General features: G+C 48.2%; 1 protein-coding gene across 10 annotated transcripts in view; it reads left to right on the top strand.

Moving 5' to 3' along the window:
* Positions 1-24045, top strand: part of SH3KBP1 (SH3 domain containing kinase binding protein 1) — a 334334-nt gene extending 310289 nt beyond the window's left edge. For 7 of the 10 annotated variants that reach the window (XM_043570579.1, XM_043570575.1, XM_043570574.1 and 4 more), the window contains 5 exons: positions 8626-8735; positions 12609-12737; positions 16870-17141; positions 20444-20507; positions 21509-24045. In XM_043570579.1, the coding sequence (XP_043426514.1) occupies positions 8626-8735; positions 12609-12737; positions 16870-17141; positions 20444-20507; positions 21509-21550 (617 nt within the window). In that variant the 3' untranslated portion in view covers positions 21551-24045. The remainder of the gene's footprint in view (positions 1-8625; positions 8736-12608; positions 12738-16869; positions 17142-20443; positions 20508-21508) is intronic. The other 3 variants (XM_043570581.1, XM_043570580.1, XM_043570578.1) reach the window with 1 other exon arrangement.
* The last annotated feature ends 1246 nt before the right edge of the window (positions 24046-25291 follow it).

Below are 25291 nucleotides of genomic sequence, written 5' to 3'. Positions count from 1 at the left end.
GGTATTAACAAATGGCATTACAAAAAGGCTGTGCCAATTTACATTCCTGTAATAATAGCATAACCACTATTTCCAGTAAATACATTATTTACTAAATCATTTGGCATAACACTTTCGGGTCTGTAGTAAGCAACTTTTAAAGGAATGCAAGTGTGAAAAGTTACTTTCCCCATTTGACATTGCCTGTTATCAATCCCCATGAAGCATTCTACCTCTCTTTGGTGCTAGACTTCAGTAAGGCATGCCTCCCACTTCCCGTACCCCTTCTCCAGATCTAAATTAGGTCCCCATGCTATCATTGCTAATTTCATCTTTTACCTTTCTTTCATAGTAACTAGCAAAATGTATAATTATATATATAATATATATATATACTGATATATATATGTAATACATATATGTACTTATAAGTGTATATATGTTAATATTATATTAATATATTATATATATTATATTACATAATATATATATAATTACAATAATATATATAATTTATATATAAGTCCATTTCTTTTGGAGGCTGTAAGCTCCGTGAGGCAGGGGCCATAGCTATTTTGTTCACCCCCCCGATCCCCCCGTGCCTAGCCCAGAGCCTGGATTGTAGTACTCACTTAGTAAATATGTATGGAAGGAATGGACTAAGCAGACATGAGAAGAAATACCATGATGCAGGGTCTGGTAGAGATCTTCATTGCTGCTAGTCGCATGTAGCTATTTAAATTTAATTTATTTTAAATAATCACACTTAGCCATATGACTATGCTAGGTAGTCACATGAGGCTAGTGGCTACCATATTGGACGGTACAGATAGAGCAAGGTTTCCATCATCACAGCAAGTTTGATGGGTAGTGCTGATAAAGTGATGACACTTTCATTCTCATTAAGATAGCTATGCCTGGGGGCGCCTGGGTGGCTCAGTCGGTTAAGCGTCCGACTTTAGCTCAGGTCACCATCTCTCGGTCCGTGAGTTCGAGCCCCGCGTCGGGCTCTGGGCTGATGGCTCAGAGCCTGGAGCCTGCTTCCGATTCTGTGTCTCCCTCTCCCTCTGCCCCTCCCCCATTCGTTCTCTGTCTCTCTCAGTCTCAAAAATAAATAAACATTAAAAAAAATTAAAAACAAAAAAAAGATAGCTATGCCTGGCACACAGTAGATACTTAATAAATATTCGATTAAGTGAAGGAGCAAATAAACTCTATCTTCCTCTCTTATTCTTCAGCTATAAGTTCCCATGTAAAAGTTATTTTGTACTGAATAGCTAAAAAGCCTGGTTTACCTTGCCTAACACCTTACATTTCTTGCCAGAGATTCCCTGAAGGAAGCCAGTCCCTTTTTCTGTCCATTTAAAAACACGTTGGAATAAACCGGAACAAAGACAGCTTGTCATCAGAGCATAAATGGGTTTCTTCACACACACTAGATTACATTCTGAGTGTCTTTTCTTATTCTTGATATAGAAACAATTTGGAGAGTTCACTGTGGGATACGTGAGACGTAAGGTGAAATGTTCTTGCTGTCTGTTCAGTGGTCTGTAGTGGAAAGAATTCCACAGACATGGATCTGGTTGTCGGCCCTGTCACTTTCCGGTTGTGACGTTGACCAAGTTGTCTAACCTCTGACCCTCTGTCTCCCTTTATGGAGAAGAGCAGCCTACACAGCATGGGTTTTGTGCAGGTTAAATGAGTGTGCGTGTGTGAAGGGGGGAGTCATAGGTGGGCAAACAGTAGCGCAAACCTGTTTATCTCAGTACTTGTGTCTTACAAACTCCACCCCCGGATTATAAATGAAAATGCAGCAGCTAATATGCTCTAGCCGTCCACATTTTGGAGGACTTATTTTCCCATAAAATCTAATCGTTGGTCAAATGAGAATTTTTCAGTCAGTGATGCAGCTAACGCAAGTGTTCGTTTGACCCCTCATAATGGGCTCATCTCTGTAGTCGGCACAGATTTTCCACACTGGTCACATGATTTACATGCAGGGTAAGACTTCCTGTCCAGACTGCCTGGAGATGCTTCTTCACTGTGGAGAAGGCACCAACAGCCCTGTGGGTTTAGAGTTCTCTCATTTAAAAAGAAAAAAAAACCCACGTGTGTGCTTTTTTTATAAATTTAGCCTTGCTCTTAGATCTCTGTTCCCAAATCCCATAGCTCCATCAATGATATATGAAAACAAAATTCTACCTGCGTGATTTGAAAGAGTTTTCATACAATTTCCCATTTATAAAAGAACAATTCTGCAAAGCTTATAGCTCAGATAATTCTCCCCTTTTTTTCTGGTGGAAAAACTGAAGCCCAGAAAGGTTGTTTGTTCATTTATTCAATAATCATTGATTGCACACACACTGCAAGCCAGAAATGATGTCACACCGGGGCAAAACAGAGAGAAAAGGCATAGCCTCTTTCCTGGCTGTTGGGGAGAGAGATAAGTCAGCAAGGAATGTCAGGGTGCTAAATGCTGAGATCAGAGTGGTGGATGAGTAGGGGAACATCCAAGCCAGGCTTTGGGGTGCAGTCTGGCTTCTTGGAAGAGGTCTTCATCCCTAAGCCAAGTCTTGATAGCCCCAGGCGTGAGGAAGGGAGGGAAGGGAAAGGAAGGAAAGAAAGTCATGCAAGGGACAGAGACAGAGGTTGTCACCAGCCATACCACCAGGGCCTTGGCCATGCTAAGTCACCAGGATTTCCTGGGAACTTGGGAAGGATTTGAAGCAGAGAATGGGGACATACTCAGAGCTTCATGTCACACGTCTCTCTGGGGGAAGCCCATGGAGTGGTACTGGATTGGGAGGGAGAAATCCGTTACAGTCCTGCTGGGCCTGTGGTCCACAAGGAGCCCCGCCAGCCGTGATGATCCTTGACAGTGACATGGAGGAGAAGGGACGGCTTCCAGAGATACCGGGAGGTAGTGACATTGCCACACTTCAACTGTAGGAAACCTCCCCTCTAGGGCTCCTTCGCAAGTCCAGAGCAGTGAGCTCCAATGAATAAATAGCCATTTAAGAGTTTGCAGACGGTTGCTTTGGTGACAGCTGGCCTGTCTCAGACTTTTAAACTGTTTGTCTCCTGTGGTGTCAGTGGACGCATTTTGGGTCACCTGTGGTCACTGGTACAATCCCTCCCATCCATGGAAAACAAGGCCACATTTTCTAATTGAACTAAATAGGGTATGACTGAAATTGATGGAAAATGGGCAACTGTGTGTGCCATGGAGAGTCAGGGGCCCTTTCCAGGCTGGATCCGTGTCCAACGTAAATGATCCCCGTATGTCTGCAGAGGGCTCGTCTTTCAAGTGTGAGAAAAGCCAAGAACCTCTCATCCTTCTGAAACTAACTTTTAAAAAATACCCAACATTTGCCAGTTCAATAGTTTTGGATTGGCTTATGGGCATTAAAACCATTTCTTACTAAGAGGAAAAATTCCTAGCCAGGCTGAGAAAGCTTATATCAAGTTTCAGCCTGATTCATTTCAAAAACCATCGTGAAAATTGGGACATTTTCTTCACACCACAATGAGTTAGTCATGGAAACTCTGCCTTAATGTCAGCTACCATAGCCACAGTCACGAGAGCATGCTTTGTGCCCCTGAAAGTTTAGGTTACAGTACTGAAGAGTTTCCCCCTCCACTGGCAAAAAGCAGAAGTGTGTCGCAGTATGGGCTCCGTGGTTTCCTTTTCAGCAAGCGGCCTCCTACTTGGTGTGTCTTTTTCTTTCTGGAAGTTGAATTTTGCTATTGTTTCCCGAAAGTGCTTTTTATCATCTGAAAGTATAGGAAGTTAAACATAGCTGAATATGCATGAAGAGGTTAAAAAGAGTGGCTCCCCCTGCAGGATTCCGGCCATCCTCTTACTCTTGAGTGACAAGGATGAGGCAGTCTTCTCGGCCATCTGTCATTCTGTTGAGGTGACGCTGGCTAAGCGTGGCCAGGCTTCAACGTGTACGGGTGTTTGGAGCGTAGACTTCAGCCAGTAAAACAAAATGGGCCAGCCAAGCTTCCCCTGCAGCCACGGCACAGAACGTTGCCTTCCACCCTCGAGCTGCCGCCTCGCGTCCTGTTAGTAGAAACCTCTGTAAGCTACACTCCTGGAAATAGAGTTTTTCTTGGGATGGTTTAGTCATTTGTTGGCAAGTTCGTTTGTTCGCTTGTTCTTTCATTCACAGAATATTAAGCACGTTTTTCCCGGGAACATGCTAGACTTTGAGAGGACAAAGATGAGTTCCTGTCCTCCTGGGGCTCACGGTCGAAGCGCGTGAGACACACACCACACCTCTGAATCGTTTTGAAAGTGTGATCCATTATAGACAAGCTCATGTGTTGTCGAACCCTCAACTCCCAGGTGGATTTAATTATTTTAGTGGCCCCGGAGCACGGGTGGGGAGCAAAGATGGAGTCCTCCCTGGAGCCCTGCAGAAGTTTCCCGGGTGTGACCTTGTCTGTCCCTACACACCATGCTGAGTCCATCCCAGGGCGGGCCTGAGGCTGGCCCATCCGCTCCCCTCGCTCCCCACATCCTTCTTTCACCCCGCTCGGCATGCTGGGTCACCTCACGTCCTCCTCCTCACTCCCACTGCCGTGTTTCTGACCCGTCAGCGATCACCCAAGCCTTCGGTCGCCGCTTTGAGCTGCTGCTCCGGCACCCGTGTTACCCCACACACCAGGTCAGCACCGCCCAGCCTGGCCCTGGAGGGGCTCTCCTGATGAGCCTTACTCCCGACGGCTCCCCTGAGCAGGCCATCCACTCGGTGGGCCCTGGAACACCCTGTCCCTCACGTGGTGGCGGCGCCCCAGTGCCCTCTCCCATCAGCTCAGTCAAGTCCTTACTTATCCCTCCCTCCCCCGAGCCCCCAGCCTCTGCTAGAGCACTGCTTCTCTACGTGGCAGCATACTCATGTCACCTAGGGACACTGAAAAGCTACCATGCCCAGGCTGCACCCCGGACAAATTCAGTCCGTCTCCAGAGAGGGACCCAGGCATGAGTCTTCTTGTTTTTTTAATTGTCCGGTGATTTCACTGTGCAGCCAAGGTGGAGAACCAGAGTGAATTAGCCTCTAATTTTTCTCTCACTGCTTCGCCCTGCTCAGGTTTGGGCCCCAGAGCTGGTTTCAGTTTCCAGGACAGAGTCATGACGTAGGTGGACCCTGTCAGCCCCTGGTAGCGCCCAGCCAAGGCCCACTCAATTGTTGGAACCTTTAATGGCCTTCTCCTTCACGGCCTCCCCTGGCCGCCCGTTCAGCGTCTGTTCCTCAGTCTTGTGTCCTCTGCCCCAGGCTCCCCTGAGCTCATGTGCCTCCCATTCCCCACCACCAGCCCCCACCCTCCAGCGGCCCTCCCTGTCCTGGGCCTTATTCCCTTCTCCCCGCCGGGAAGTCACATAGAGAACCTGCTGGACTCATTGTGTTTCGCATGCGTGCCAGGATATCTGCGCGGCACTTTCCTGTGAACAGAAATCAAAGAGGGGAATGATTTGGAAACTAATTATCTGCTGATACGGGGTTTGATTCAATAAATCATGAATCGCAGTGCAACGGAAGAGTATAAGACAATCAAGATATCATGAGGAGTTTTTAGAGTCCTGGCGTATGATGTTAAAGGAAATAAGCACAAGGCAGTACCACATACAGTGTGGGCTAGGTCTGTTTTTGATAGTGCTTGTCTCAGTGTGGCAAGATTGTAGTCGACTTTCTTGTGTTATAATTTTATGTTTTTCTTAAAACAAGTGTACATTGAGCATGTACCACTTTTTTCATAGAGAAACAGCGATTTAAAAATTAATTAGGGAGATATTAATATCGGATGATGACTTTGGGCATCGATTTAAGTGCATCATGGGGAATTTTGATGTCAGACAGTATGGAGCTGGTGGAGGCAAGTCCTGGGGTATGACCAGGAGGGGAACCTTTAAGGAAAATAAGATTCTCTTAAAGGGAAGGCCCCCCAGAGGGTCAGGCCAGTGATGTGGCACTCAAGAGGCCCACCTAACTGTGGGGATGTTGGCCTGTGCCCAGGCTGTGCTGAGCCAGCCGGCAGGGGGGTGCCATTTGGGAGCCTTGTACTGACACTGGGTGCTGATCAGCTCCCCATCGTCTCCGAACACCACTGACGCTTTTCTTTGTTCTGTCTCTGCAGATAGTTAACCTTTGGTTATACTTACCTTGCCCTGATGAGTTCGTTGAATAATTATTCATTTACCCGGTGCTAGAATAAAGTCACTTACTGTGATCCCAGGTGTCATGTAATGCTTTGTCCCAAGCAGTGATTTGTGCTTGGTTTTGCATATTCCACTCAAGGAAGCAGATTGCACACAGCACCTGCCTGTTCATTAATAGAGTAAAGCTGACCATCACACAGCCAGACACCTTATTTTTTTTTTAAGTTTATTTGTTTATTTTTGAGAGGTGGGGAGCAGAGAGGGATGGAGGGAGAGAGAGAGTCCCTAGCAGGCTCTGCATTGTCAGCACAGAGACTGATGTGGAGCTTGATGCCATGAACTGTGAGATCGTGAGCTGAGCTGAAATCTAGAGTCCTGACGCTTAAACAACTGAGCCACCCAGGCTCCCCAGACCGCTTATTAAAACTATCAACCAAAGAGCTCTCCCCAAAATAAGGAGGAAAAAAAACCACACGTAATTTTTATCTTTTCTGTTCTGAGCCGGCATATTTGCAGTTATAGTAGTTAGGGTGCTTTCAGCCGAGAATAAAGAATATCTAATTAAAATTGGCTAGAATATGGGGCGCCTGGGTGGCTCAGTCGGTTGGGCATCCAGCGTTGGCTCGGGTCATGATCTCACGGTTCGTGGGTTCGAGCCCCACGTCGGGGTCTGTGCTGACGGCTCAGAGCCTGGAGCCTGCTTCAAATTCTGTGTCTCCCTCGCTCTCTGCTCACACTCTGTTTCTTTCTCTCTCAAAAATAAACCAACATTAAAACATAATAATAAATAAAATTGGCCGAAATAAGTGCACCTGGGTGGCTTGGTCATTTAAGCATCTGACTTCAGCTCAGGTCATGATCTTGCCATTACTAAGTCAGAGCCCCGCGTCGGGCTCATTGCTGACAGCTCAGAGCCTGGAGCCTGTTTCATATTCTCTGTCTCCCTTTCTCTCTGCCCCTCCCTGACCCATGCTCTGTTTCTCTGTCTCTCAAAAATAAATGAACATTAAAAATTTTTGAAAAACAAAAATAAAAAAATGAAGTTGGCTGGTAGAACAGAGGGTTATTAATTTCACATAGCAAGAAGTCCAGGCACTGGATGATTCCAGGATTGGTGGGTGGCTCATCAGGGTTGCCAGTCATCCAGCATTTCTCTGTTCTTCTGCTCTGCCATCCTCAAGATCTCCAAGAGCGTTGGCCCTGTTTCCCTCATGGCCGTAAGATGGCTGTCACAGCTCCAGGCATCCTATCCATGCACAGTAGCACCCCGAGCAGGAAAGAAAGGCAACGATACGAATGGCTTTCTCCTCATTTGCCTCTCCCAACAGAGAGAAATTGTCTTTCCCAGACACTGTCAGCAGACCTCCCTTTATTCCTCAGTGATCGAAATTGGGGTACGTGGCAGCCTCTAGACCAATCACAGGCAAAAAGGAGCAGGGTTGCCATCATTGGCATAGACCAAACGTGGTCCAGCTCAGGAGCTGAGCACATTGTCCCGAAACAAAGCCAGGGCTCCATTAAAAGGAGAATGAAGAATGGTTTGGGAAGGCAGTGCCTGGCATGGCATGTGAAACACAATCTACTTGGCGGCAGGGGTGGCGTTGCCCCAGTCACAAGCGATAACGGGCCTCAGTGTCGGCCCCTTTCTGCCAGCCATTCCTTTGCGCATCACGTAACACGCATCGCCACTTGATCTGTAAACCCCCCAGAACTAGATAGAATGTGTGATCCCTTAGCCCTATTTGTTGAAGACGGCAAAGGCCTTCCTTTGGACACCTGCCAGATGCAGTTATAATCTGGCTGAAATGATTCTGTATTCCTCCGAGACCTCCATCAGCGAGATGTAAGCTCCCTGAGGGCAGGGTCCTTTCTGCCACGCTCACTGGCATAGCCTGGTATCTAGCCCCCACGTATGGCACAGAGTAACCGCTCAGTCATAATGGAGTGAGTGAATGAGCAGACCGATGACTGAAGATCATGTCGCCATTGAGTGATGCCTCTTGAAGCAGAATGGTGCCGGGCTCTGGGAGTTGTCTGGAGAAGCAGAAGCTTGCTGTCTACCTCCAGGGAGTTTGTAGTAACGTCATGGTGGAAGCTGATGGCCGGGCTGTGGTAGTACAACCAGAACGGGAGCCTGCCCTCTCTCCTCTTGGGGAATCAGTGATGAGCGTTCACTTGTCCATGGGTACTGTACCTTGTGCTAACTGCCTTTTGTGTTAAGACTACGAGACTGTTTTATCTACCAAAATGAACTTACATTAGTGGAGGAAAGAGGATTCCTCCTTTGCCTTTCTTTCTGTAGCTTTTAAAGACCTACCACATTTATTGGATGACAAGAGGATGGAAATCGTCTTCATAAATGGTGAGATGCATTCCAGATGGAAAGGATGAGTATTAAGGAGAAGAGGTGCTTGTGGCCTGTTATGAGAACCTACCCTCACTCCTATTATTGCTCTTAAAACTCTGTTTTCCTTTTGTTTTAGACCTAGAAGGTTTTGACTCTGTGGTATCATCTACTGAGAAACTCAGTCACCCAACCACAAGCAGACCAAAAGCTACGGGGAGGCGGCCTCCGTCTCAATCCCTCACATCCGTAAGTGTCTCCTTGCTTCTTCTATGGCTACAAAGCAGGTCAGGTTAGAGACTCCGGCCAAGGACTCCCGCAAGTGGCTGATAGGAGGACAAGCCAGGAGAGGGAGGTCATGAGATACACCGCTGAGCAAAAGTGATTTGAGCGTCTTCTGGAATCAAGCAGTATTCCTTTCTCCTTGTTCTTCGCATATCTGCCACTGAGGTGGGTACTGCCTAGTCCCACTCTCCTTTTCTCTCCTTCCGGGTTGATCTCTCTTTGAACCTGAAATGCAATTGGTAAGAAAGAAAATGTCCTGTTTTGGGGTGGAAGAGGAGAGTGAGACTAGTCTGGTCTGTAAACAGAACCTTGCTAAAGAGCGACCTGCCGCTGTCCAACGCTCGGCAGAGGCCAAGCTTTTTTCTCCCAAAGCCCCATTATTGGCACCCCTTCACGGAACCGCACACACACCTTTAGGAGGGTGTTTTGTAAACATACGAGGCACCTGGTCATGTAGTAGAGACCAGTTAGAACGTTCCAGATAACCTACAGACGTTTTTTGTTTGGGTCATTTTGAATAACTTCTTTTCTTACTGGAAACCTGTAACACAGTTGTTGTACCAAATTTCGACAATGAAATGCATAAAGAAGAAAGTAAGATACCTGTAACCTGCTTTCCAGAGCTGAGAACCGTTAACCGCTTAGTGTATATCTGTAGTTTTTATTTAAACTTCTGTCTGTACATCTAACCTTATGTCTTCAGAATGGGATCACACAGCACATGGTTTTTTGGAACTTGCTCTCCCCCCTTATATGGTGTACCCTTCTCCCCAGTCATTACCCATTCTACCATGACATCACATTTAATGGCTGCCTAGTGTTCCAACCTGTGAATATATGAGTTTATCTAGTCCATGCACGATTATTGGACATTTATGTTGTTTCCACTTCTTCATTATAAACACTAAGTGAATGTCATTGGAGAAAATATCTTGATGCTTCCATAAGTGATGTGCGTATGTATATCTACCTACCCATCTATCTTCTTTCTTTCCTTCTCTTTCTCTTTCTTTCTTTCTTTCTTTCTTTCTTTCTTTCTTTCTTTCTTTCTTTCTCTCTCTCTGTCTCTCTGTCTCTCTCTCTCTCTCTCTCTCTCTCTCTCTCTCTACCTCTGTATATCACATTGTCTTGTCCTTGCTGGGAATGCAGGTCTAAGACCTTATGACCTTCACCCAGATACGCAAGGAATTAACCTTTTGCAGGCTTTCCAGAACACTTTCTACTTTCGCCTCATCACTGATCCCACCTGAGAGGTCCTCATTTAGAAGAAAAAGAATGCCACTTCCTTTGAACCTCTTCTCTCATATCTGTTCAGTTTGGGAGGTGTGGTTTGAGTCATGCTATTTTGCCTCTTTGAATGAAACAAACCTAACTATGTATTGACACCTTTTTGGGAGAAAGACTTGACACAGTGGCTTACTTTTTCACTCTTTAGGTATATAGAGTACTGTGTCGCGACCATCTTTACTCTCTCCACACCCTCCCCAACGTGCCTCATATACACACAACCTATTTAATTGCTTCTGAGTATCTCAGAGTTTTGATCCTACCTCCCACATCTTCTCTATAAATCCTTCTTCAGTTTTGTTTTTTCCTACAAATTCTTCCCCCGTTTTCAAGGTCTAGAGGGCCTTGAGGCATCCAGAATCAAATACAGAGAAAGTCAGTTTATCATCCACACCCCACCCTTGGTTCATACATCGCATGCCTGGAGGTTCATGTATATTTGGGGGACTGGGTAAAGGCACCTCATCTTCACTCCGCTTTTAGCCACCACCTTCGTTCATTTGCTCATTCAACAAATATTTATAGGCATTTATCTCATGGGGACTCCACTCTGAGCCGGGTACCAAGGCTGCGACTGGGAGCGAGACACACATGGGCCCTGCCCATGGGAAGCTTATGGCACAGTGACTCAAAGTTGGGCATTTTTATATGGAACAATTTTATTTGAAGGCTTGAAATAACAGGATACATTTATGCTTTAAAGAAGTATAATCACTCTCTTCCTTCGTTCCCATCCATCCCCACGTAGATGCGTACTTTGAATTCGTATTTGCTCTTCTTCCGCTTAGTACCTGTAGGTTTTTCATAGCAAAATGGGATCGTGGGTATGGACATATTCCTAACAGGCCGTTGGAAGGAATGATTGGCGAAATGCACCAGTCAGGATTCCCCAGCCCAGGGCCTCTCACCCTGCTCTGAGCTGATTTATGTTTATTGCATTCAAAGAGCAAGCTTTGGCTGACAGCTCATGAACTCTAGGTTACAGAGGAGGAAACTGGCTTTTTTTATTATTTTTATTTTTAATGTTTATTTATTTCTGAGACAGAGAGAGAGACAGGGTGTGAGCAGGGGAGGGGCCGAGAGAGAGACAGAAAGACACAGAATCTGAAGAGGCTCCAGGCTCTGAGCTGTCAGCACAGAGCCTGACGTGGGGCTCGAACTCACAAACCGTGAGATCATGACCTGAGCCGAAGTCGGTCGCTCAACCGACTGAGCCACCCAGGCGCCCCGAAACTGGCTTTTTGAATAAAATCTCAGAATGAAAGGATATAGGCATTGCAAGGTGGTTAAGCAGTTAAGCTTAGATTAATAAGAAAGCTTAGTTCGGGGTGTTATTCTAGGTACTTGGATTTTCAGAGGAAACAAAGATTAACAAGTAAGACCTTTTCATTTTCAAACTTTGCTTACAAATCCCTAAATATATTAGTTTTCTGCCTTAGAAAATAGTCAACAGAAGAAGATAAACATGGCATGATGTAGGCATGATTTTTCAATAATGACACCAGTGATGATTCTAAATAGGACTGTTTTCCCACACTTAGCCACACTTCTATGCTAAGTATGAGCACACCCAAAGAGATCTCTGGAAGATTCGTCGTTTAGAAAGATTCCTTGCCACAGGAACGCTTAGTTTCATTTGTTTGCTCCTAAAATTGGGAAATTCTAGCACAGTAATCATTTCTGTCCACGTGCACTCCAGTGAATTGGTTCACACTCATCGAGCTTTTTGACCTTCACAGTGAGGCAGAAAGGGTAGGAGTATTATCCCCGTGTTTTACCAAAAGATGCCGCCATTCTGTAAATGCACCTTAGCAAACATAGAATCCACCACGGATGTTGATTGTCCCTGGCGACGAGGGTGGAGATTTAGCAGTAGACGTCACATTAGAGGTGAGCTTCCCCCCACACCCCCACCCCTTGCAGGCAGGGCTATGTTCTGGGGCTGCGGAAATGTCACTCACTGGCCCCCGGGCCTGTGACCTCTTGCTCCCTGAAACAGTTTCCTCTCAGAAAAGTTCTTGTAGGCACTTCACTTCGCCTCAGATTTTGTGGTCCTGGAAAAGGATCCAGAGGGAATGAAGGAGAGGCAGCTTCGAGGCAGCCTCCTCTTGACTTGTGTGTCCCTTTGCACTGGACTGTCAGCCTTGTGAGAGCAGGGACCGTGTCGGGAATGTCACCTAAGTTTGGTATCAAGCTCAGTGCTCAACACACAGTAGCAGATGTTTACAGAAAGACGGGAGGCTCTGAAGGATGGAGGGAGCCGGAAAGGACGGTGATGCAGGCCCGCACGGGTGAAATGACCGGCGGCCATCAGTGGAAAGATCCCATGGAAAGATCCCTGCTGTAGGAAATCTTGCTTCTTAGTCCCAGTTCTGCCACTGTCTCTAGTGCACCAGATACAGCACACTTTCTGCCTCTCGAGGTTATAATGAGGAGAGAAACAAAGTAGAAGTGTCGAGCACTTTGAAAAGCATACAACATTATGTGAACAAAAGCTATGTCAGCTAAGGTGTAATTCTGACAAAAGCATTTTCTTTTGGCTTTATCCAGTCTTCCCTTTCAAGCCCTGATATCTTTGACTCCCCAAGTCCCGAAGAAGATAAAGAGGAACACGTTTCACTTGCACACAGAGGAGTGGAAGCATCAAAGAAAACTTCAAAGACTGTTACCATATCCCAAGTGAGTGACCAGCCATGGCAAGGGATCCCTGCCTTTCCGTGTACGCTCTGACGAGGAGTTCTAACCCAGACGAGGATAAATGGGAGTCTTAGTCCGTTCGGGCTGCTGTAACAGAGTGGCATCGATGGGGGGCTTAGAAGCGGCAGGCAGTTAGGTCTCAGTTCTGGAGGCCGGCATTCCGAGATCAGGGTGCCGGCGTGGCCGGTTCCGGTGACGGTGGGTTGCAGACAGCTGACTTCTCCTTGTCTCCTCACGTGGTAGAAACTAGGGTGAGGAGCTGTCTGAGGTCTTTTTTCTCAGGGCACTAATTGCATTCCTGAGGCACCACGCTTATGACCTTCACACTTCCCGAGGCCCTGCCTCCTAATATCCCAACTCAGGGCTAGGATTGCCACATACGAGTGGCAGGGGTGGGGCGTGCAGGACACAAACATTTAGTCCGTTGCCAGACCATGCGAGTTTTTGTCATTCTTCAGTAACAGTTATTACTTTAGTCATCAAAACCCCAGACGCGTGTTTTTAAAAAGTCCCTCAAACTGGGCGGAATGTCTGAGATGCAAGGTTAGTTGTGGCTTTTTCATGTTTTCTCTTGTGGTTTGATCTCCTCGGCATACCGTCAGCCACACACAAGCACACGCCCTCACGCACCATTGCCGCTGTCACCGTCCCCACCACCACCACCACCACCGCCGAAGCAGCTTCAGGAGCCCAGCGGTGTGGCAAAGAGCACATGAGGTACATTCAGTGCCGTGCGCTCTGCCCACAGATCTTGGCTTTTGTGTTCAAAACCGATGATATCACAGGTTATGTTTGGCAGCACGTGGCTTTCAAGAACTAAAGCAAGTCCCTTAAAGAAAAGCTGATTTGGATTCATTTATTACGATCAATCGATAGTCTAAAAACATTTTGGTTTCACTGCATGCCCAGGGAACGGAATAGCAGTGTTCAGCTACTGCGCGCGGCTTTTGAAGGATACCCTGTACTAGTCCTGTTCAGCCTAAGAATGTGTTTTCTTGTGCTAAGAGAACCCAGTCAGTTGGAATTATTTTCTATAAACATTAGCAACTGCTTTCTAACAGCAGAACACTACACCCGCTTTTTTAAGGCACTTGAAGCAGGAACGAACACAAAGAAATCACAGGGTATGTAGGCTTTTCCTTCTCACAGATTTAAGAATTTACACATACGTCTAGATTTTCTTAAAAACCTGGTCTAGTAAGCAAAAATATGATCCTCTAAAACACATCAATTGTAGTTAGTCACAAAACTAAAGCAGTCTTCCTTTATGAAAGGATTCCATTTGCAGAAACTGGATTTAGACCCCCTTTTTCCCATAGCTGCGCTCTGGCTGACATCCCCGGGGTGTCTCTGTAGTGACATCTACTGGTAGGCAGCGGCTCTTCATGTTTCTGATTTACAAGGTCCCACCCCATTAGCCCCTGTCCCTTCCTGGGGGTTGTCGGGTCACGTTGTTTATTGCTTCTATACGTGAACTACCTTGGTCAGGGTGCATAGTGGCCGAAACTCTTGTCAGAGCTTGAAAGGCTATTTGCCGGCTGCAATGGGCTGGGAGAGAAAGTTACGTAGGAAATACTAAAAGAAGCATCGCTTGAAGAGTTGCCTGAAAGTCTGTGAGGGCATCGGTAGGTTGGAGGAGGTATGTGACAATGCAGAGCGGGAAGTGGGGAAAAGCATGAACCCAGGAATAGGAAAGAAGCAAAGAAAATAATGACAGGAGAGCGTGAATCTTCAGGCTCAGGCAGTCATGGTACGGGGCTTGAGGTTCCAGCCGGCAGAGGAGAGGATTGAAGCCCGGTTCTGCCCGTTATTAGCTGTGAGCTTGGGGGATTTCTCAACCACGTCCCTAAGCTTCCGTTTCCTGCTCAGTCGAAAGTGGGTGCCAACTGATCCTCGTTTCCATTATCTAGCGACGTCCGGCACGTGACCAGTGCTGCATAAATGTCAGTCCCTCTTCCCTCTTACTCTAACTCCTACAGCAATAAGCACGGGATGGCAGATCGCTCTCCCTGGCAGCAGAAAGCACTTTTCCTCAATGGTAACTTGGCAGAGAAAAGGCGGGCGGGGAGGCTGGGAATGATGGCCCATCTGCTTCTGGCTCGCTCTGCCCAGTCTCTCTCTCTAGCACAGCCGGAATCCACGCTCTCCCTCCTCACCATGCCAGCCAGGCCCCTTCTTGGCTCTTGCCCTGGGCACCTGCTGCTGGAAGAGTCCCAGCTGCGTTGCCAAGCTTTACCACCGGCCTCAACTTCCCCGTCACTCACCCCCTCGACTCCCAGCGCCCTGTCTGCTGCTTGCCCTCCCCCCAACCTGCCTTGGGCCTCAGGATCTCACTTTCCCTCACTGCCGCTTCCTCCCCTGGGTGGCCCGATGCCCCTTTGCCCTCCCGCCCATGACTGTCCCACTGCCTGTGCCCTCCCGGCCTCCTCCTCGGGGCACTCCTCCATCAGGCCGGCCCGGTCTGTCTCCACTGTCTTCGGCCTGGCCCATCATTGGTCTTTTCCTTAGGATATTATCCGGCTCAGCATCTCCCGCTTCTTTGAAAGCAAACAGAACCGTTACATCATTCCGTCTCCTCCTGAAGCTTCTCCATTGAACACTTTCTCTTTCTCCCACCTTCCATCTTCAGGCGGGTTTCTGGAAAGAGGGTTCTACACTTGCAGGCCACACCCCTCACCTCCTGTTCAGGTGCTGACCCGCCACGATCAGTCTTCAGTCTCCTTTGTTCCACCAAATGCCCCCCAACCCCCGTTTTCCTCTCAGCACCTTTGATGCACTTATCCAACCCTTTTTCCTTCTGGAAACCCCTCAGGGGACCTCCGTAACCCACACCTCTCTTCTGGTCTTGCTTTGTCCCATCGCTCACCGCTCTGCCCCAGTCCCCAAGGGGTGTCCTTTCTCTCCCCACCTCTTCACGTTAGGGAGTCCCCAGGCCCCATCATCGGGCCTCTTCTCTCCTAATTCTGTGCTATTCACTCCCATGGCACCACTTCCTCAGGTGATTTCTCTGGCCCAGCTCACTTTTTCATGCCTTCCTCTGCCCACTGGGCATGTCCCCTTGGCTATCCGTCAGGCTCCTGAAACTCAGTGTGTCAGAAGTGAAACTTTTCTGGGCCTTCACGCTGTTCCTCCTGCCACAAAGGGTACAGCCTCCATGCCTGCTTCCTCCGTCCCCACCCGTGACCCTGTAGCTGGTCCGGAACCACAGCCGCCCACGGCGCGTCTACTCCCTGAGGCCGGGCGCCGCATCTCTTGGTTGGTTGAGCCTGCCTCCGCTGCGTCTCTCAGAGCTGTCCTCTCCCTTTTCCCTTGGCCGCTGTCTGTCAACCCTCCCCCTCCCCGTTCCTAGCTTTCGTTGTATGTGACTCTCCCAGCCGTGCCTTCGCCCTCCTGACCTGCCAACCTCTAGGCCTTTCTACAGCCATTGTCATCGTTAGCTCTGTGCAGGATGTTTTTAACCCCCTCCGCCAGCCCGCTCTACCTCCCCGTCCTGAGCCCCGTCCCCAGCGCCATCCTGGCTGCCGAGTGACCGCTTGCCGTGAATGTGTCTCACTCCCCGGTCTCTGTGCCTTTGCCGAGCCCATTCCCTCCTCCTAGAACCTTTCTCTCCAGTCACCCTTCCTCTTCTGGCCGCCTCCTAGTCCTCCTCCTCCAGGATGGGGCCGTCAGCAGCTCCCCGATACCTTCCCTCCCGAATGGCCGGTCCCTTTGGCGTACTTGCGCAGCTCTGTGTCTTACCTCCCTGTGTGCGGACTCCCCCGCATCTGCAGTGTGTCGGCTTGTCTGTCTGCACTGTGCTGTGTTCTGAGCTCTTGGGAACTGGGAACGTGTTTTGCTCGCTTCGGAGTTCGCAGAGCCTAGCAAGCAGGCGGGCCTCCGGACTTGCACGGTAAACCGGTTAGGAACTACCTGTCCAGAAGGGTGGTCGAAGTTAAAGCACACAGGGGGAGGCACGTGAAGGGGGGATGCCTGTGCCAAGTGGGCCCTTGGGGTCTTGTGAATGACGGGGTGTGACGAGTGTGTCTTGGGCAGTGGGGACGGGGATGTGGGGGGGGGGGGACTTTACTCAGCACGAATCCCCCGCCTGAATCCTCTCTGCCTTCCCTTGTCATAGGTGTCAGACAACAAAGCGTCCCTGCCGCCCAAGCCAGGGACCATGGCTGCAGGTGGTGGTGGCGGGCCAGCCTCTCTGTCCTCGGCAACATCCTCCCCCCTGTCATCCTCTTTGGGAACAGCCGGACACAGAGCCAACTCCCCGTCTCTGTTTGGCTCGGAAGGAAAACCAAAGACGGAGCCTGCGGCCAGCAGCCAGGCGGCCGTGGAGGAGCTAAGGACGCAGGTCCGCGAGCTGAGGAGCATCATCGAGACTATGAAGGACCAGCAGAAGTGAGTGTCGGGCCCTTCTCTGGCCACCCCACAGGTTGCTCTCTGCTGGGCCACGGCCTTGTTCCGCAAGCCTGGGTCCCCGCCTGCCTCGGCACGCGGCCCGCTTCCCCAGGGTGGTGGCAGCAGGGGTGAGTTGGGTTTGAACCTGAGAGGCTTCGCTTCCCTCAGCTTCTTGCATAAACCGGATCCGCTGCACGCAGGGATGGCGGGCCGCTGAAAAGGAAGATCTTTAAATCCCCACAAGATGAAGTATGCACGTGTACCACTTTGTAACGAGCCCAACAGCCAGCTTTTCTTCTAGCACCAGAAAACTGGCCGTTTCTTCAGTGAGCTGTCTGACGAAGTAATCAGCTTGCGTTTAGGGGCTGTCATGGATGACAGAGATGTGGGGGATCTTTAGACCCAAGACCTTGCGCTTCACAAGATGTTCTGCTTGGGAGACTCGGGGCTCTCTCCGTGCGTGCCTACACACGCTCTCCACACCCCTGGTCCTCACGGAGCACTTAGATGCGGAGACAGGCCCATAAGCGAAAATAAATTGCACACATAAACATTACCCAGGGCGCTGTATGCGGTTACAAAGACAGTAAAGAGGTTAGACGCCGCGAGGTCCTTACCTGAGTAAACTGACGCTCGGAGTTTAGGGATCTCTTAGCTCTTTCTTGGGGGAAATGGGGCAGCGGGGGGCATCTATGGAGGTGTTTCCCAAAGAGGAGTTTTTAAAAATAATTTTTTTTTATATTTTCAAAATTTATTTTGAGATACAGTGCAAGCAGGGGAGGGGCAGAGAGAGAGGGCAAAGGAGAGAATCTCTCACCAGAGAGCCCAACTCAGGGCTTGAACTCACGAACCCTGAGATCACGATCTGAGCCGGAGTTGGACGCTTCACCAACCGAGCCACCCAGGCGCCCCTGAATGGGCTTTTGAAAGACGATCTAGGGTCACCAAGAGCAGAGCAGTCCGGCGGACAGAGCAGCACGGGTGGGCTCGCGGGCACACGGAGCAGCCTGGTGGCTGGCGAGTCGGCGCATCCCTGCAGGCGCCTGGCCTTCTGGGTGGGAGGTGCCGGGGCAGTGGCGGGCGGTGGGCCGGAGACCCACGGTCATGCCCTGGGAGCACCTCTGCAGCTGGCAGAAGCCTGGCATGCCAGATGGCCCTGATGTGTGTTGTGGCCAGATACTTGGGGGATTTGGGGTTAAACACAGTGATGGCTTCTCTAAAGGACTACTCCCAGCCTTTGCTGGACATCAGGAAGACGGAGAGGATGGTGTGCTAGTTTTCTGAAACGTACCTAATCTCAGAACCCCTTTTCTCTAGAGCACCCTAGGACAAGGGTTACGAGGGACTTACTCGGAGCATTGCGGCTCCGTTCAGGTTCTGTTCCGCTCCAGCTGGGAGGTGTCATATGACATTGGGGTCCCCCGGTCTTACCCCTTCCCTGGAAGATATCCATCAAATAACTCTGCCGACTCAACCGGCTGGATCTAGAGAGGGTGTCTCAGGGCCAGCCGGGCTGCCTCCGGTTCTGTAAAGTCCCTTTCTCCTATCCGATTCTGTGGGTTACAGGTTTAGGTAACCAACCACCAGCCCTGTCCGTGTCTGGGTGACGTGTGTCTCCTGCCTAGACAGGGACCCCACGGACCCAGTACATCCCAGAGCGCTGGTCCTCAGCCTTCTGAAGAGGACCATCACTGAGTCGGGCTGGCCTGGATCCAGGGCTTCAGCCCTTGGGGCTGCTGATTGGGGCCTGGAGCATCAGAAATGGCCTGCGCCTGCCTCACAGTGAAGACCCGCCAGCGCTTCAGGGCTTCCCCCTCCCCCCAGCCCGCCCCATGTCCCTCCCCGTCGTGAGGCCCGGGCCCAATTGCCCAGTATTGTCCTTCCCCGGCCAATATCTTGTTGAATCAACGGGTCACAGAGACCGCTCTCCAGTGCCCGTCTCTGTCAGCCGTCGTCAGCCTGGCCTCCGTGCCCACGGCCGTCGGGCCCCTAAAATCTCCTGTCTTCGTTCCACGTGTCCCTTTCAGCCTTCAGCTGAAGTCTGTGCTGACTCCCCTCATCCCCCAACATGCTGGTTCTTACGTCCCTGCTCCAGCGCCGACCCTTCCCCGTCAACCTCCCGATCTCCCTTCCTCTTTGTGGACTCGGGCCCCCGATTACTGGTTGAAGACTCAGTGCCTTTCTTTGCACTGGCTCCCCCAACCAACTCCTCCGATCTGCCAGACTCCAGGCTTTGCCTGCCGTTGTCTTCCTGGAGTCGCGCTGTCTGCTTAGGATCGCCGCTACTTCTTTCCTAAGCTCTGAGTAGTGCCCGCTGAGATAGAGGTGCATAGCGTGTGCTTGAGCAAACACAGCAATGAGTCACCACTGGTTAATGTCAGAGAACCCGGTGTGTCGGCGGCAGGGCTGGGACACCGACCAAGTTTAGGGACCATCACTTGAAGTGAGCACACGCAGTGTAGCTTATACCTTATTTATTATGCTGTTTCTGCAGTCCTTGGTTTTTGATTTCCCAATCCAGTTTGTAAAAACATACATGTTAGATGGAATGTTTGATCCCTTAAAATGGAGTACAGTTCTCTGACCAGAGCGGTGATGGTTGCAGTGTCCTAAATACAGAGTCTTGAATTTGCAAGATGATTAATTGTGTCCCACTTCATTATTTCATGTTGTAAAAGGCGTTAGACTGCATGTCCTAACTCGTGTCTACTTTCTCGATGACGTGATTACCATATCGTCAGTTCATCTGCCTTAACCCCAAGATCCCAGGTATTACTATTTGTAAGGTTTTGTGAGACCCATTGGAAACATAGGCAGTAGCCTTTTATTACTTTAAAACTCTGTGAAAAATAAGTATGTGGGGAGTGACAGAAATGTCTGCAGTGGAAATCATTATGTAAATACACTTAAAGACCAGTGATTCCATAACCAAGGGATCGTTAGAGGGAAGGCGACAGAATCTCAGCCTGGATACCCGGAGTCTAAGGCCTCCGGCGAGTCCGTCCACCCCTCTGGCCTCGCCTTCCCCATCTTCTCCTCTTAGGAGAAGCTTGGACTAAGGGATCTCAGAGGTCATTTCAGACCTCCTGTTGGACGGCTACACATTTGGGGAGCCCAGAAATAATAGCAAGCCTTTCTGTCTGCGGTAAATATCAAGCAATAACAATGCAAAGGAAACACAATGTTGTGTCCACGTTTTGTCTGTAAAAGGCTCAGGTGGACTTTGTAATGGCAAGAGGCTTCTTATCTCTTATTGAGGAGGTCTGGGCTTTTGTTTCATTTCGTGGCCATTTGTTTTTCAGACGAGAGATTAAGCAGTTACTGTCAGAGTTGGACGAAGAGAAGAAAATCCGGCTTCGGTTGCAGGTGGGTCCCTCGGGGTCCTGCTCCCTCTCGAGAGGCTCAGTTCGGGTTGGGGGCAGCATCGGGGCTTCATTTTGAAAGTAAATGATTTTCAGTTCTCTGCAGATTTAGATGTGCGATCAAATCCTGTGGCGATTTTCTTGGAATTGGACAGGCTCATGTTCTCATCCTCTCCTGCGATCCAGGAAGTCTTAGGGAAGGGAGGCATTTACTAAATGTGCCCCTAGTTGGGTTTCTCGTTTGGGGTTTATCTGAAACGTCTCTGTGAAAAGCTCCCTCCAATTTCCAAAGGCCTCATTAGAGTAACTGCCAGAGGGCATGGGGCTGGGGGGACCCCACTGCCAGCGGGCTTCTGTCATTGGAACTCCAAAGACCACAGCTGTCCGCACTCAGAACTTGCTTTCACCTCTTTACCTCTCACCGACGGCCGTGTCAGTCCTGCCAGGGCATCGGAGCCCTGTCCCCCTTCACCCTCCGAGCCAACTCAGCCGTTACCAAGTGGCAGAGGGTTGCAAAAGGCCGGAGGCAGACTTTCAGCTTTCGTCCAGTTGGTGTCCTTGGTGGTCACTGGGACCCAGGCTACTTACAGAAACGTTAGGGAACTGCTTCTCAGACAGTCTCCCCTCCACCACCCCCCCCGCCCCCGGGCCCAACCGGAGCTGCCTTCCAACACTGCTAGGTGGTCCAGCACGTCTGGACAGCCTGCTCCGCCCTCCGGCCAGGACACTGCAATGACTGCCCCTTCTGACGAGTGGTGGTTCCTGGCAGCCCAAGAATGAAAACATCCACCGTTTGCTAGCGCACCGCATCTGTGCGCCTGCTCCTTAGGTTTATGTCATTTCTGGCATCGTCGTCAACTCGTCATTCAGAGGTCATTTTACCCGTTTCACCTTTAAAAGTGTCACGTTATTATTTTCTTTGTCGACCAGGTTGATTATCTTTGAGCTTCTCTCACACCGGCGAATTCATTATGATTTTGTTCGGCTCTTGTTTTTCCTTTATAGATGGAAGTTAATGACATAAAGAAAGCTCTTCAATCAAAATGAATACTTGATAAATGAAAGGTCACATTATTCATCCTGAGTCCGAGACTCAAATTTTCCGCCCCAGCCAAAATAACCTTGTGCCAAAAGATTAAAGGTTTGCCTCAACATGTCCCTGTTTGCAAGATTAGCACAAAAGTCTTGATAGCACAACACAAATTCCATCCAAGAGGAGACTCTTCCCCATGGTATAATCCTGGGCATGGCACTGGTTGTGACTTAGAGCAAATTGTGCTAAAGGCTTTTTTTACTATGAGATCTCATGCGAAACGAAAACTCAGGCAGTTTAGTCCATAGTGGTACTATTTTGATGATATTTTCCATTAATAAAATGTAATTTCAGATTATTCGTTTACAAGCTTTATAATTTTATGATTTTTTTAATCGTGTTTTGTCACAGATTCCCCCAGTGTTTGTATTCCACATCGTCCAGAGCGAGCGTTCCATTCTTTTGCTTTGGGCAGAAAGCTGCCTCGCTTTGTGTCCCCTCTAGATTCTATTACATATGCAATTTTAGGTCCGACCCGTCCCTTCCCCTGCCAGCCAACCCGCCACCCTAAGATAAATTTTAGCTTATATATGATGGTATATTTACAAAAAGAGAAAGAGAAAACCTGGTATTTGCAATGATCTGTGCCTTCTTTTTACCACCCTCTTGATTGGAGCTTTTGTGATGCAGCTACCATGATTCAAAAAACAAAACAAAACAAAAAAAAACCAAAAAACGAAAAAAAAAAAAAAAACAAAAAACAAAAAACAACAACAACAAAAAAAAACCCACATTTTTTTAAAGCCACTTCTCAAAGTCCACTAGAGGCCACTGTCTTCAAAGCTTCTCTCACCTAGCCAAAGGTCCCAAGAGGAGACAGCTGTGAAGTTGGGCGTGCTCTGTGGTGCCAGCTGTGACGTTTAAGTTCTCCTAGTTGTAGGTGGTCCATGGAACTAGAAATGTCACCCCTGCTTGATTTTTCATCAGCCAAGTTAAACCCCTGCTTCCTGTCCTTTGCACCTTTTGCGTGAACAGAATATGCATTATGAAAGCAAAATAAATAAACGTAAAATGCAATGAAAACAAGGGGGGGAAGTTGTGTTATTTCCTGCACTGGGTCATCCGTGTGTGCTGTTGTTGAAACTGTACTCACATAATGTCATTTGCCTTGTTCTCTTGTAACCCCTTCCTCAGGTCCAAGAGAATGGGGGCACGCTCTTGTTGAAGTGTGGCCATTGGATCTTTCTTGCATTTATGGAATTGCTTTTTCCGTCCCCAGGAAACTGGTGTTTGCTTGTCCGCTTTATCTCTGTAGCAAATGAACAGCTCAGCCTTAGACTGTGTAACTGTTTCCTCATCCTTAGCTGAAAATAAGGGGGCATACTGTATTGCAAGATTGTTTGGGGATGGGGGGTGGGGGGTGGTCCCTTTAGGGCCCCTGAAGACGTTTCATGTGTTTCTAAAAAAGCTGCTTTGTCTATTTCCTGAGTTTTCGAGTGGAAGTACTAAACATTAATGGATTTGCACAACCACAAAGAATGAGAATTGATAACACGGAAGGAGTAATGCAAAAAAGAAATCACCACATGTTATCGATGATCAGAAGTATTACAAATAAATGTCTTTTTCTTCGTCTCTCCCTTCCCCCGCCTTCCTCTTGCCGACATACTCATCCTTGCTGCTTGAGGCTGCGACTTCCTCCAGAGTACTGTCCGTACGGAGCCCAGACACCCTGGTCTTCCGGGGCGGGGGCGCAATTAAGGGAAGGGAGCACATAGAGAAAGAAACCTCCCATCCTACATTCCCATGCCTGGACATGTTGCCTTTTCAGCAGCCTTGCCCGCAGTGTGCTGGGGGCTGGGAGCACCAAGCTTCCAAGGGCGGCATAAAACATTCCTGAACCCCTTGACTCTTCTACGCATTTCTACATTAAACTTAACGCCTTGAGAGATTTCCCACCGCCTAATAGAAGAATGAGGATTGAATTCTTTGATGTTTGGATTTCTCCTTTACTCATCATGAAAATCCCTAACGATATAGTTTTATATGATGTGTACACAGAGTAGGATTGTTAATAATTAAATTGAGAGGTTGGAGCGCCCTTGTGGGGCACTAGCAACCTGGAATGTAGAGAGCTCTCATCTTCCCCTCGCGGAAGCCACTGGCTTTCTTTGTACAAGGAGAGGGAGAAGTCATTCTAGAAGGAGGAGGTGGCATATTTAACGTCGTTACTGCCCCTTGGGCTAACCAGCAAGAGGATTCTACATTTTGGAACGGACGAGCCACTGCCTGAGCAGCCTCCATCTTTACTCTTTACAAAATGGACCCGTCGAGAATATTGAAAAGCTTGGAAGGATCGTTTTTGAAGAAATTCTTTTGCATTCAGCATGGACTCGACCAGCATCTATGGAGATTATTTTTTTGCTTCATTTTCTAAAATTGTATTTAGAAAAGTCTTAAGTATTGTGCTTTGTAAAGAAGATGATTAAAATGAAATTTTGTGAAAATATTTTTCTTCAAAGTTGTCATGGTCCAAGAGGAATGATTTCTTGGAATTCAAACCATTTTTCTCCATTTTACACTATTTGGTTACTCTTAGAAAAACGTCTTTGGAAGACATATAGTACTCCTCACCCTACCTAATCTTTCCCAAGTGAACAGAAACAATCCATTAAAATCTGTGGCTGTGAAATCCAGTTTTACATTGTTCAATTTTACATTCATATTTAGGCAGAAAATTCTAGTTAGCTCTACATTGTTTTTTAGTGTAAAAATCATTAAATTATCATTATTCGAATAACTGTGTAAAGCCACTTTTATTCATACACAGCCCTCTAGGCAACATACTCAAGTACATGATTTGTTCTCTCCCATAAAGATAGCCCGTATCTATCATGACGTGTGTCTTCGGTTACTAATGGCGGAGTTTTATTTCCTTTCATAACCAGCTCTTTGATGGGAAAACCACAGGGTGTGTAATCAATTGCTCACATTTGCCACAGTCTGTATTACAAACAATCCCCAGGACCCACGAAGCCCTTTGTATTGTAACCTGAGGTCACCCGGGTCTCTTTTTTGTATTAGATTAGGTTTTGGTTCTCTAGCTATTTTCACACAAATTAATGTCAAGATGTTTTAGCACCAAGAGGGCTTGGTAAAAAAAATAAAAATACAAATAAAAAAAGCTTTTCTTTTCAGTTTAATACAAGGCTCATTGCAGTATCCAACAGAGGGAAGGAAGGCTTGGTGCTTATGACTTAAGCCTGGGGAAGAAGATGTCATTCCCAAAATGAGCTCTGATGAGGGAACACAGTGGCCAAGGCAGAGAAACTCTTTCCTGGTCAGAAATAAAAGTTTGTCGGTGGTGTAAGGACAGAGGGGACGTCCTGTCTCTTATGGTGATGAACAGTTGGTGTCATTCCTAATTCTGTCCCTAGGGTCACTGAGGTTTGATTCCCAACACACGGAGCAGAAGGCAGCCCCTGAAGCCAATGAGAATCTGTGAAGGAGATGCAGATCCCAGAGAGGTGGTTTCATTTCCTGGGTTTTTAACTGATCCCAAATTGGAGTGGCTCTGGGGGCAGCCTTTTCCTATAAATGACATTGTGTGGTCATCATGTGAATTTAGAGTTCACAGGAAAATGGGCTATTCCTTTTTTCTTGTTAGACCAATAGGTGATGAAATACTTCAACCATAGAGCAAGGTAACCTAGTAGGCTGTAGCCAGAGTTTTCTGAGGAGAAAAAAATGAAAAA

This window comes from Prionailurus bengalensis, chromosome X (assembly GCF_016509475.1).
Source record: "Prionailurus bengalensis isolate Pbe53 chromosome X, Fcat_Pben_1.1_paternal_pri, whole genome shotgun sequence".
In the NCBI taxonomy this organism is placed as follows: domain Eukaryota; kingdom Metazoa; phylum Chordata; class Mammalia; order Carnivora; family Felidae; genus Prionailurus; species Prionailurus bengalensis.
The sequence above is the reverse complement of the archived record's forward strand: the minus strand, read 5'-3'. Positions and strand labels throughout refer to the sequence as shown.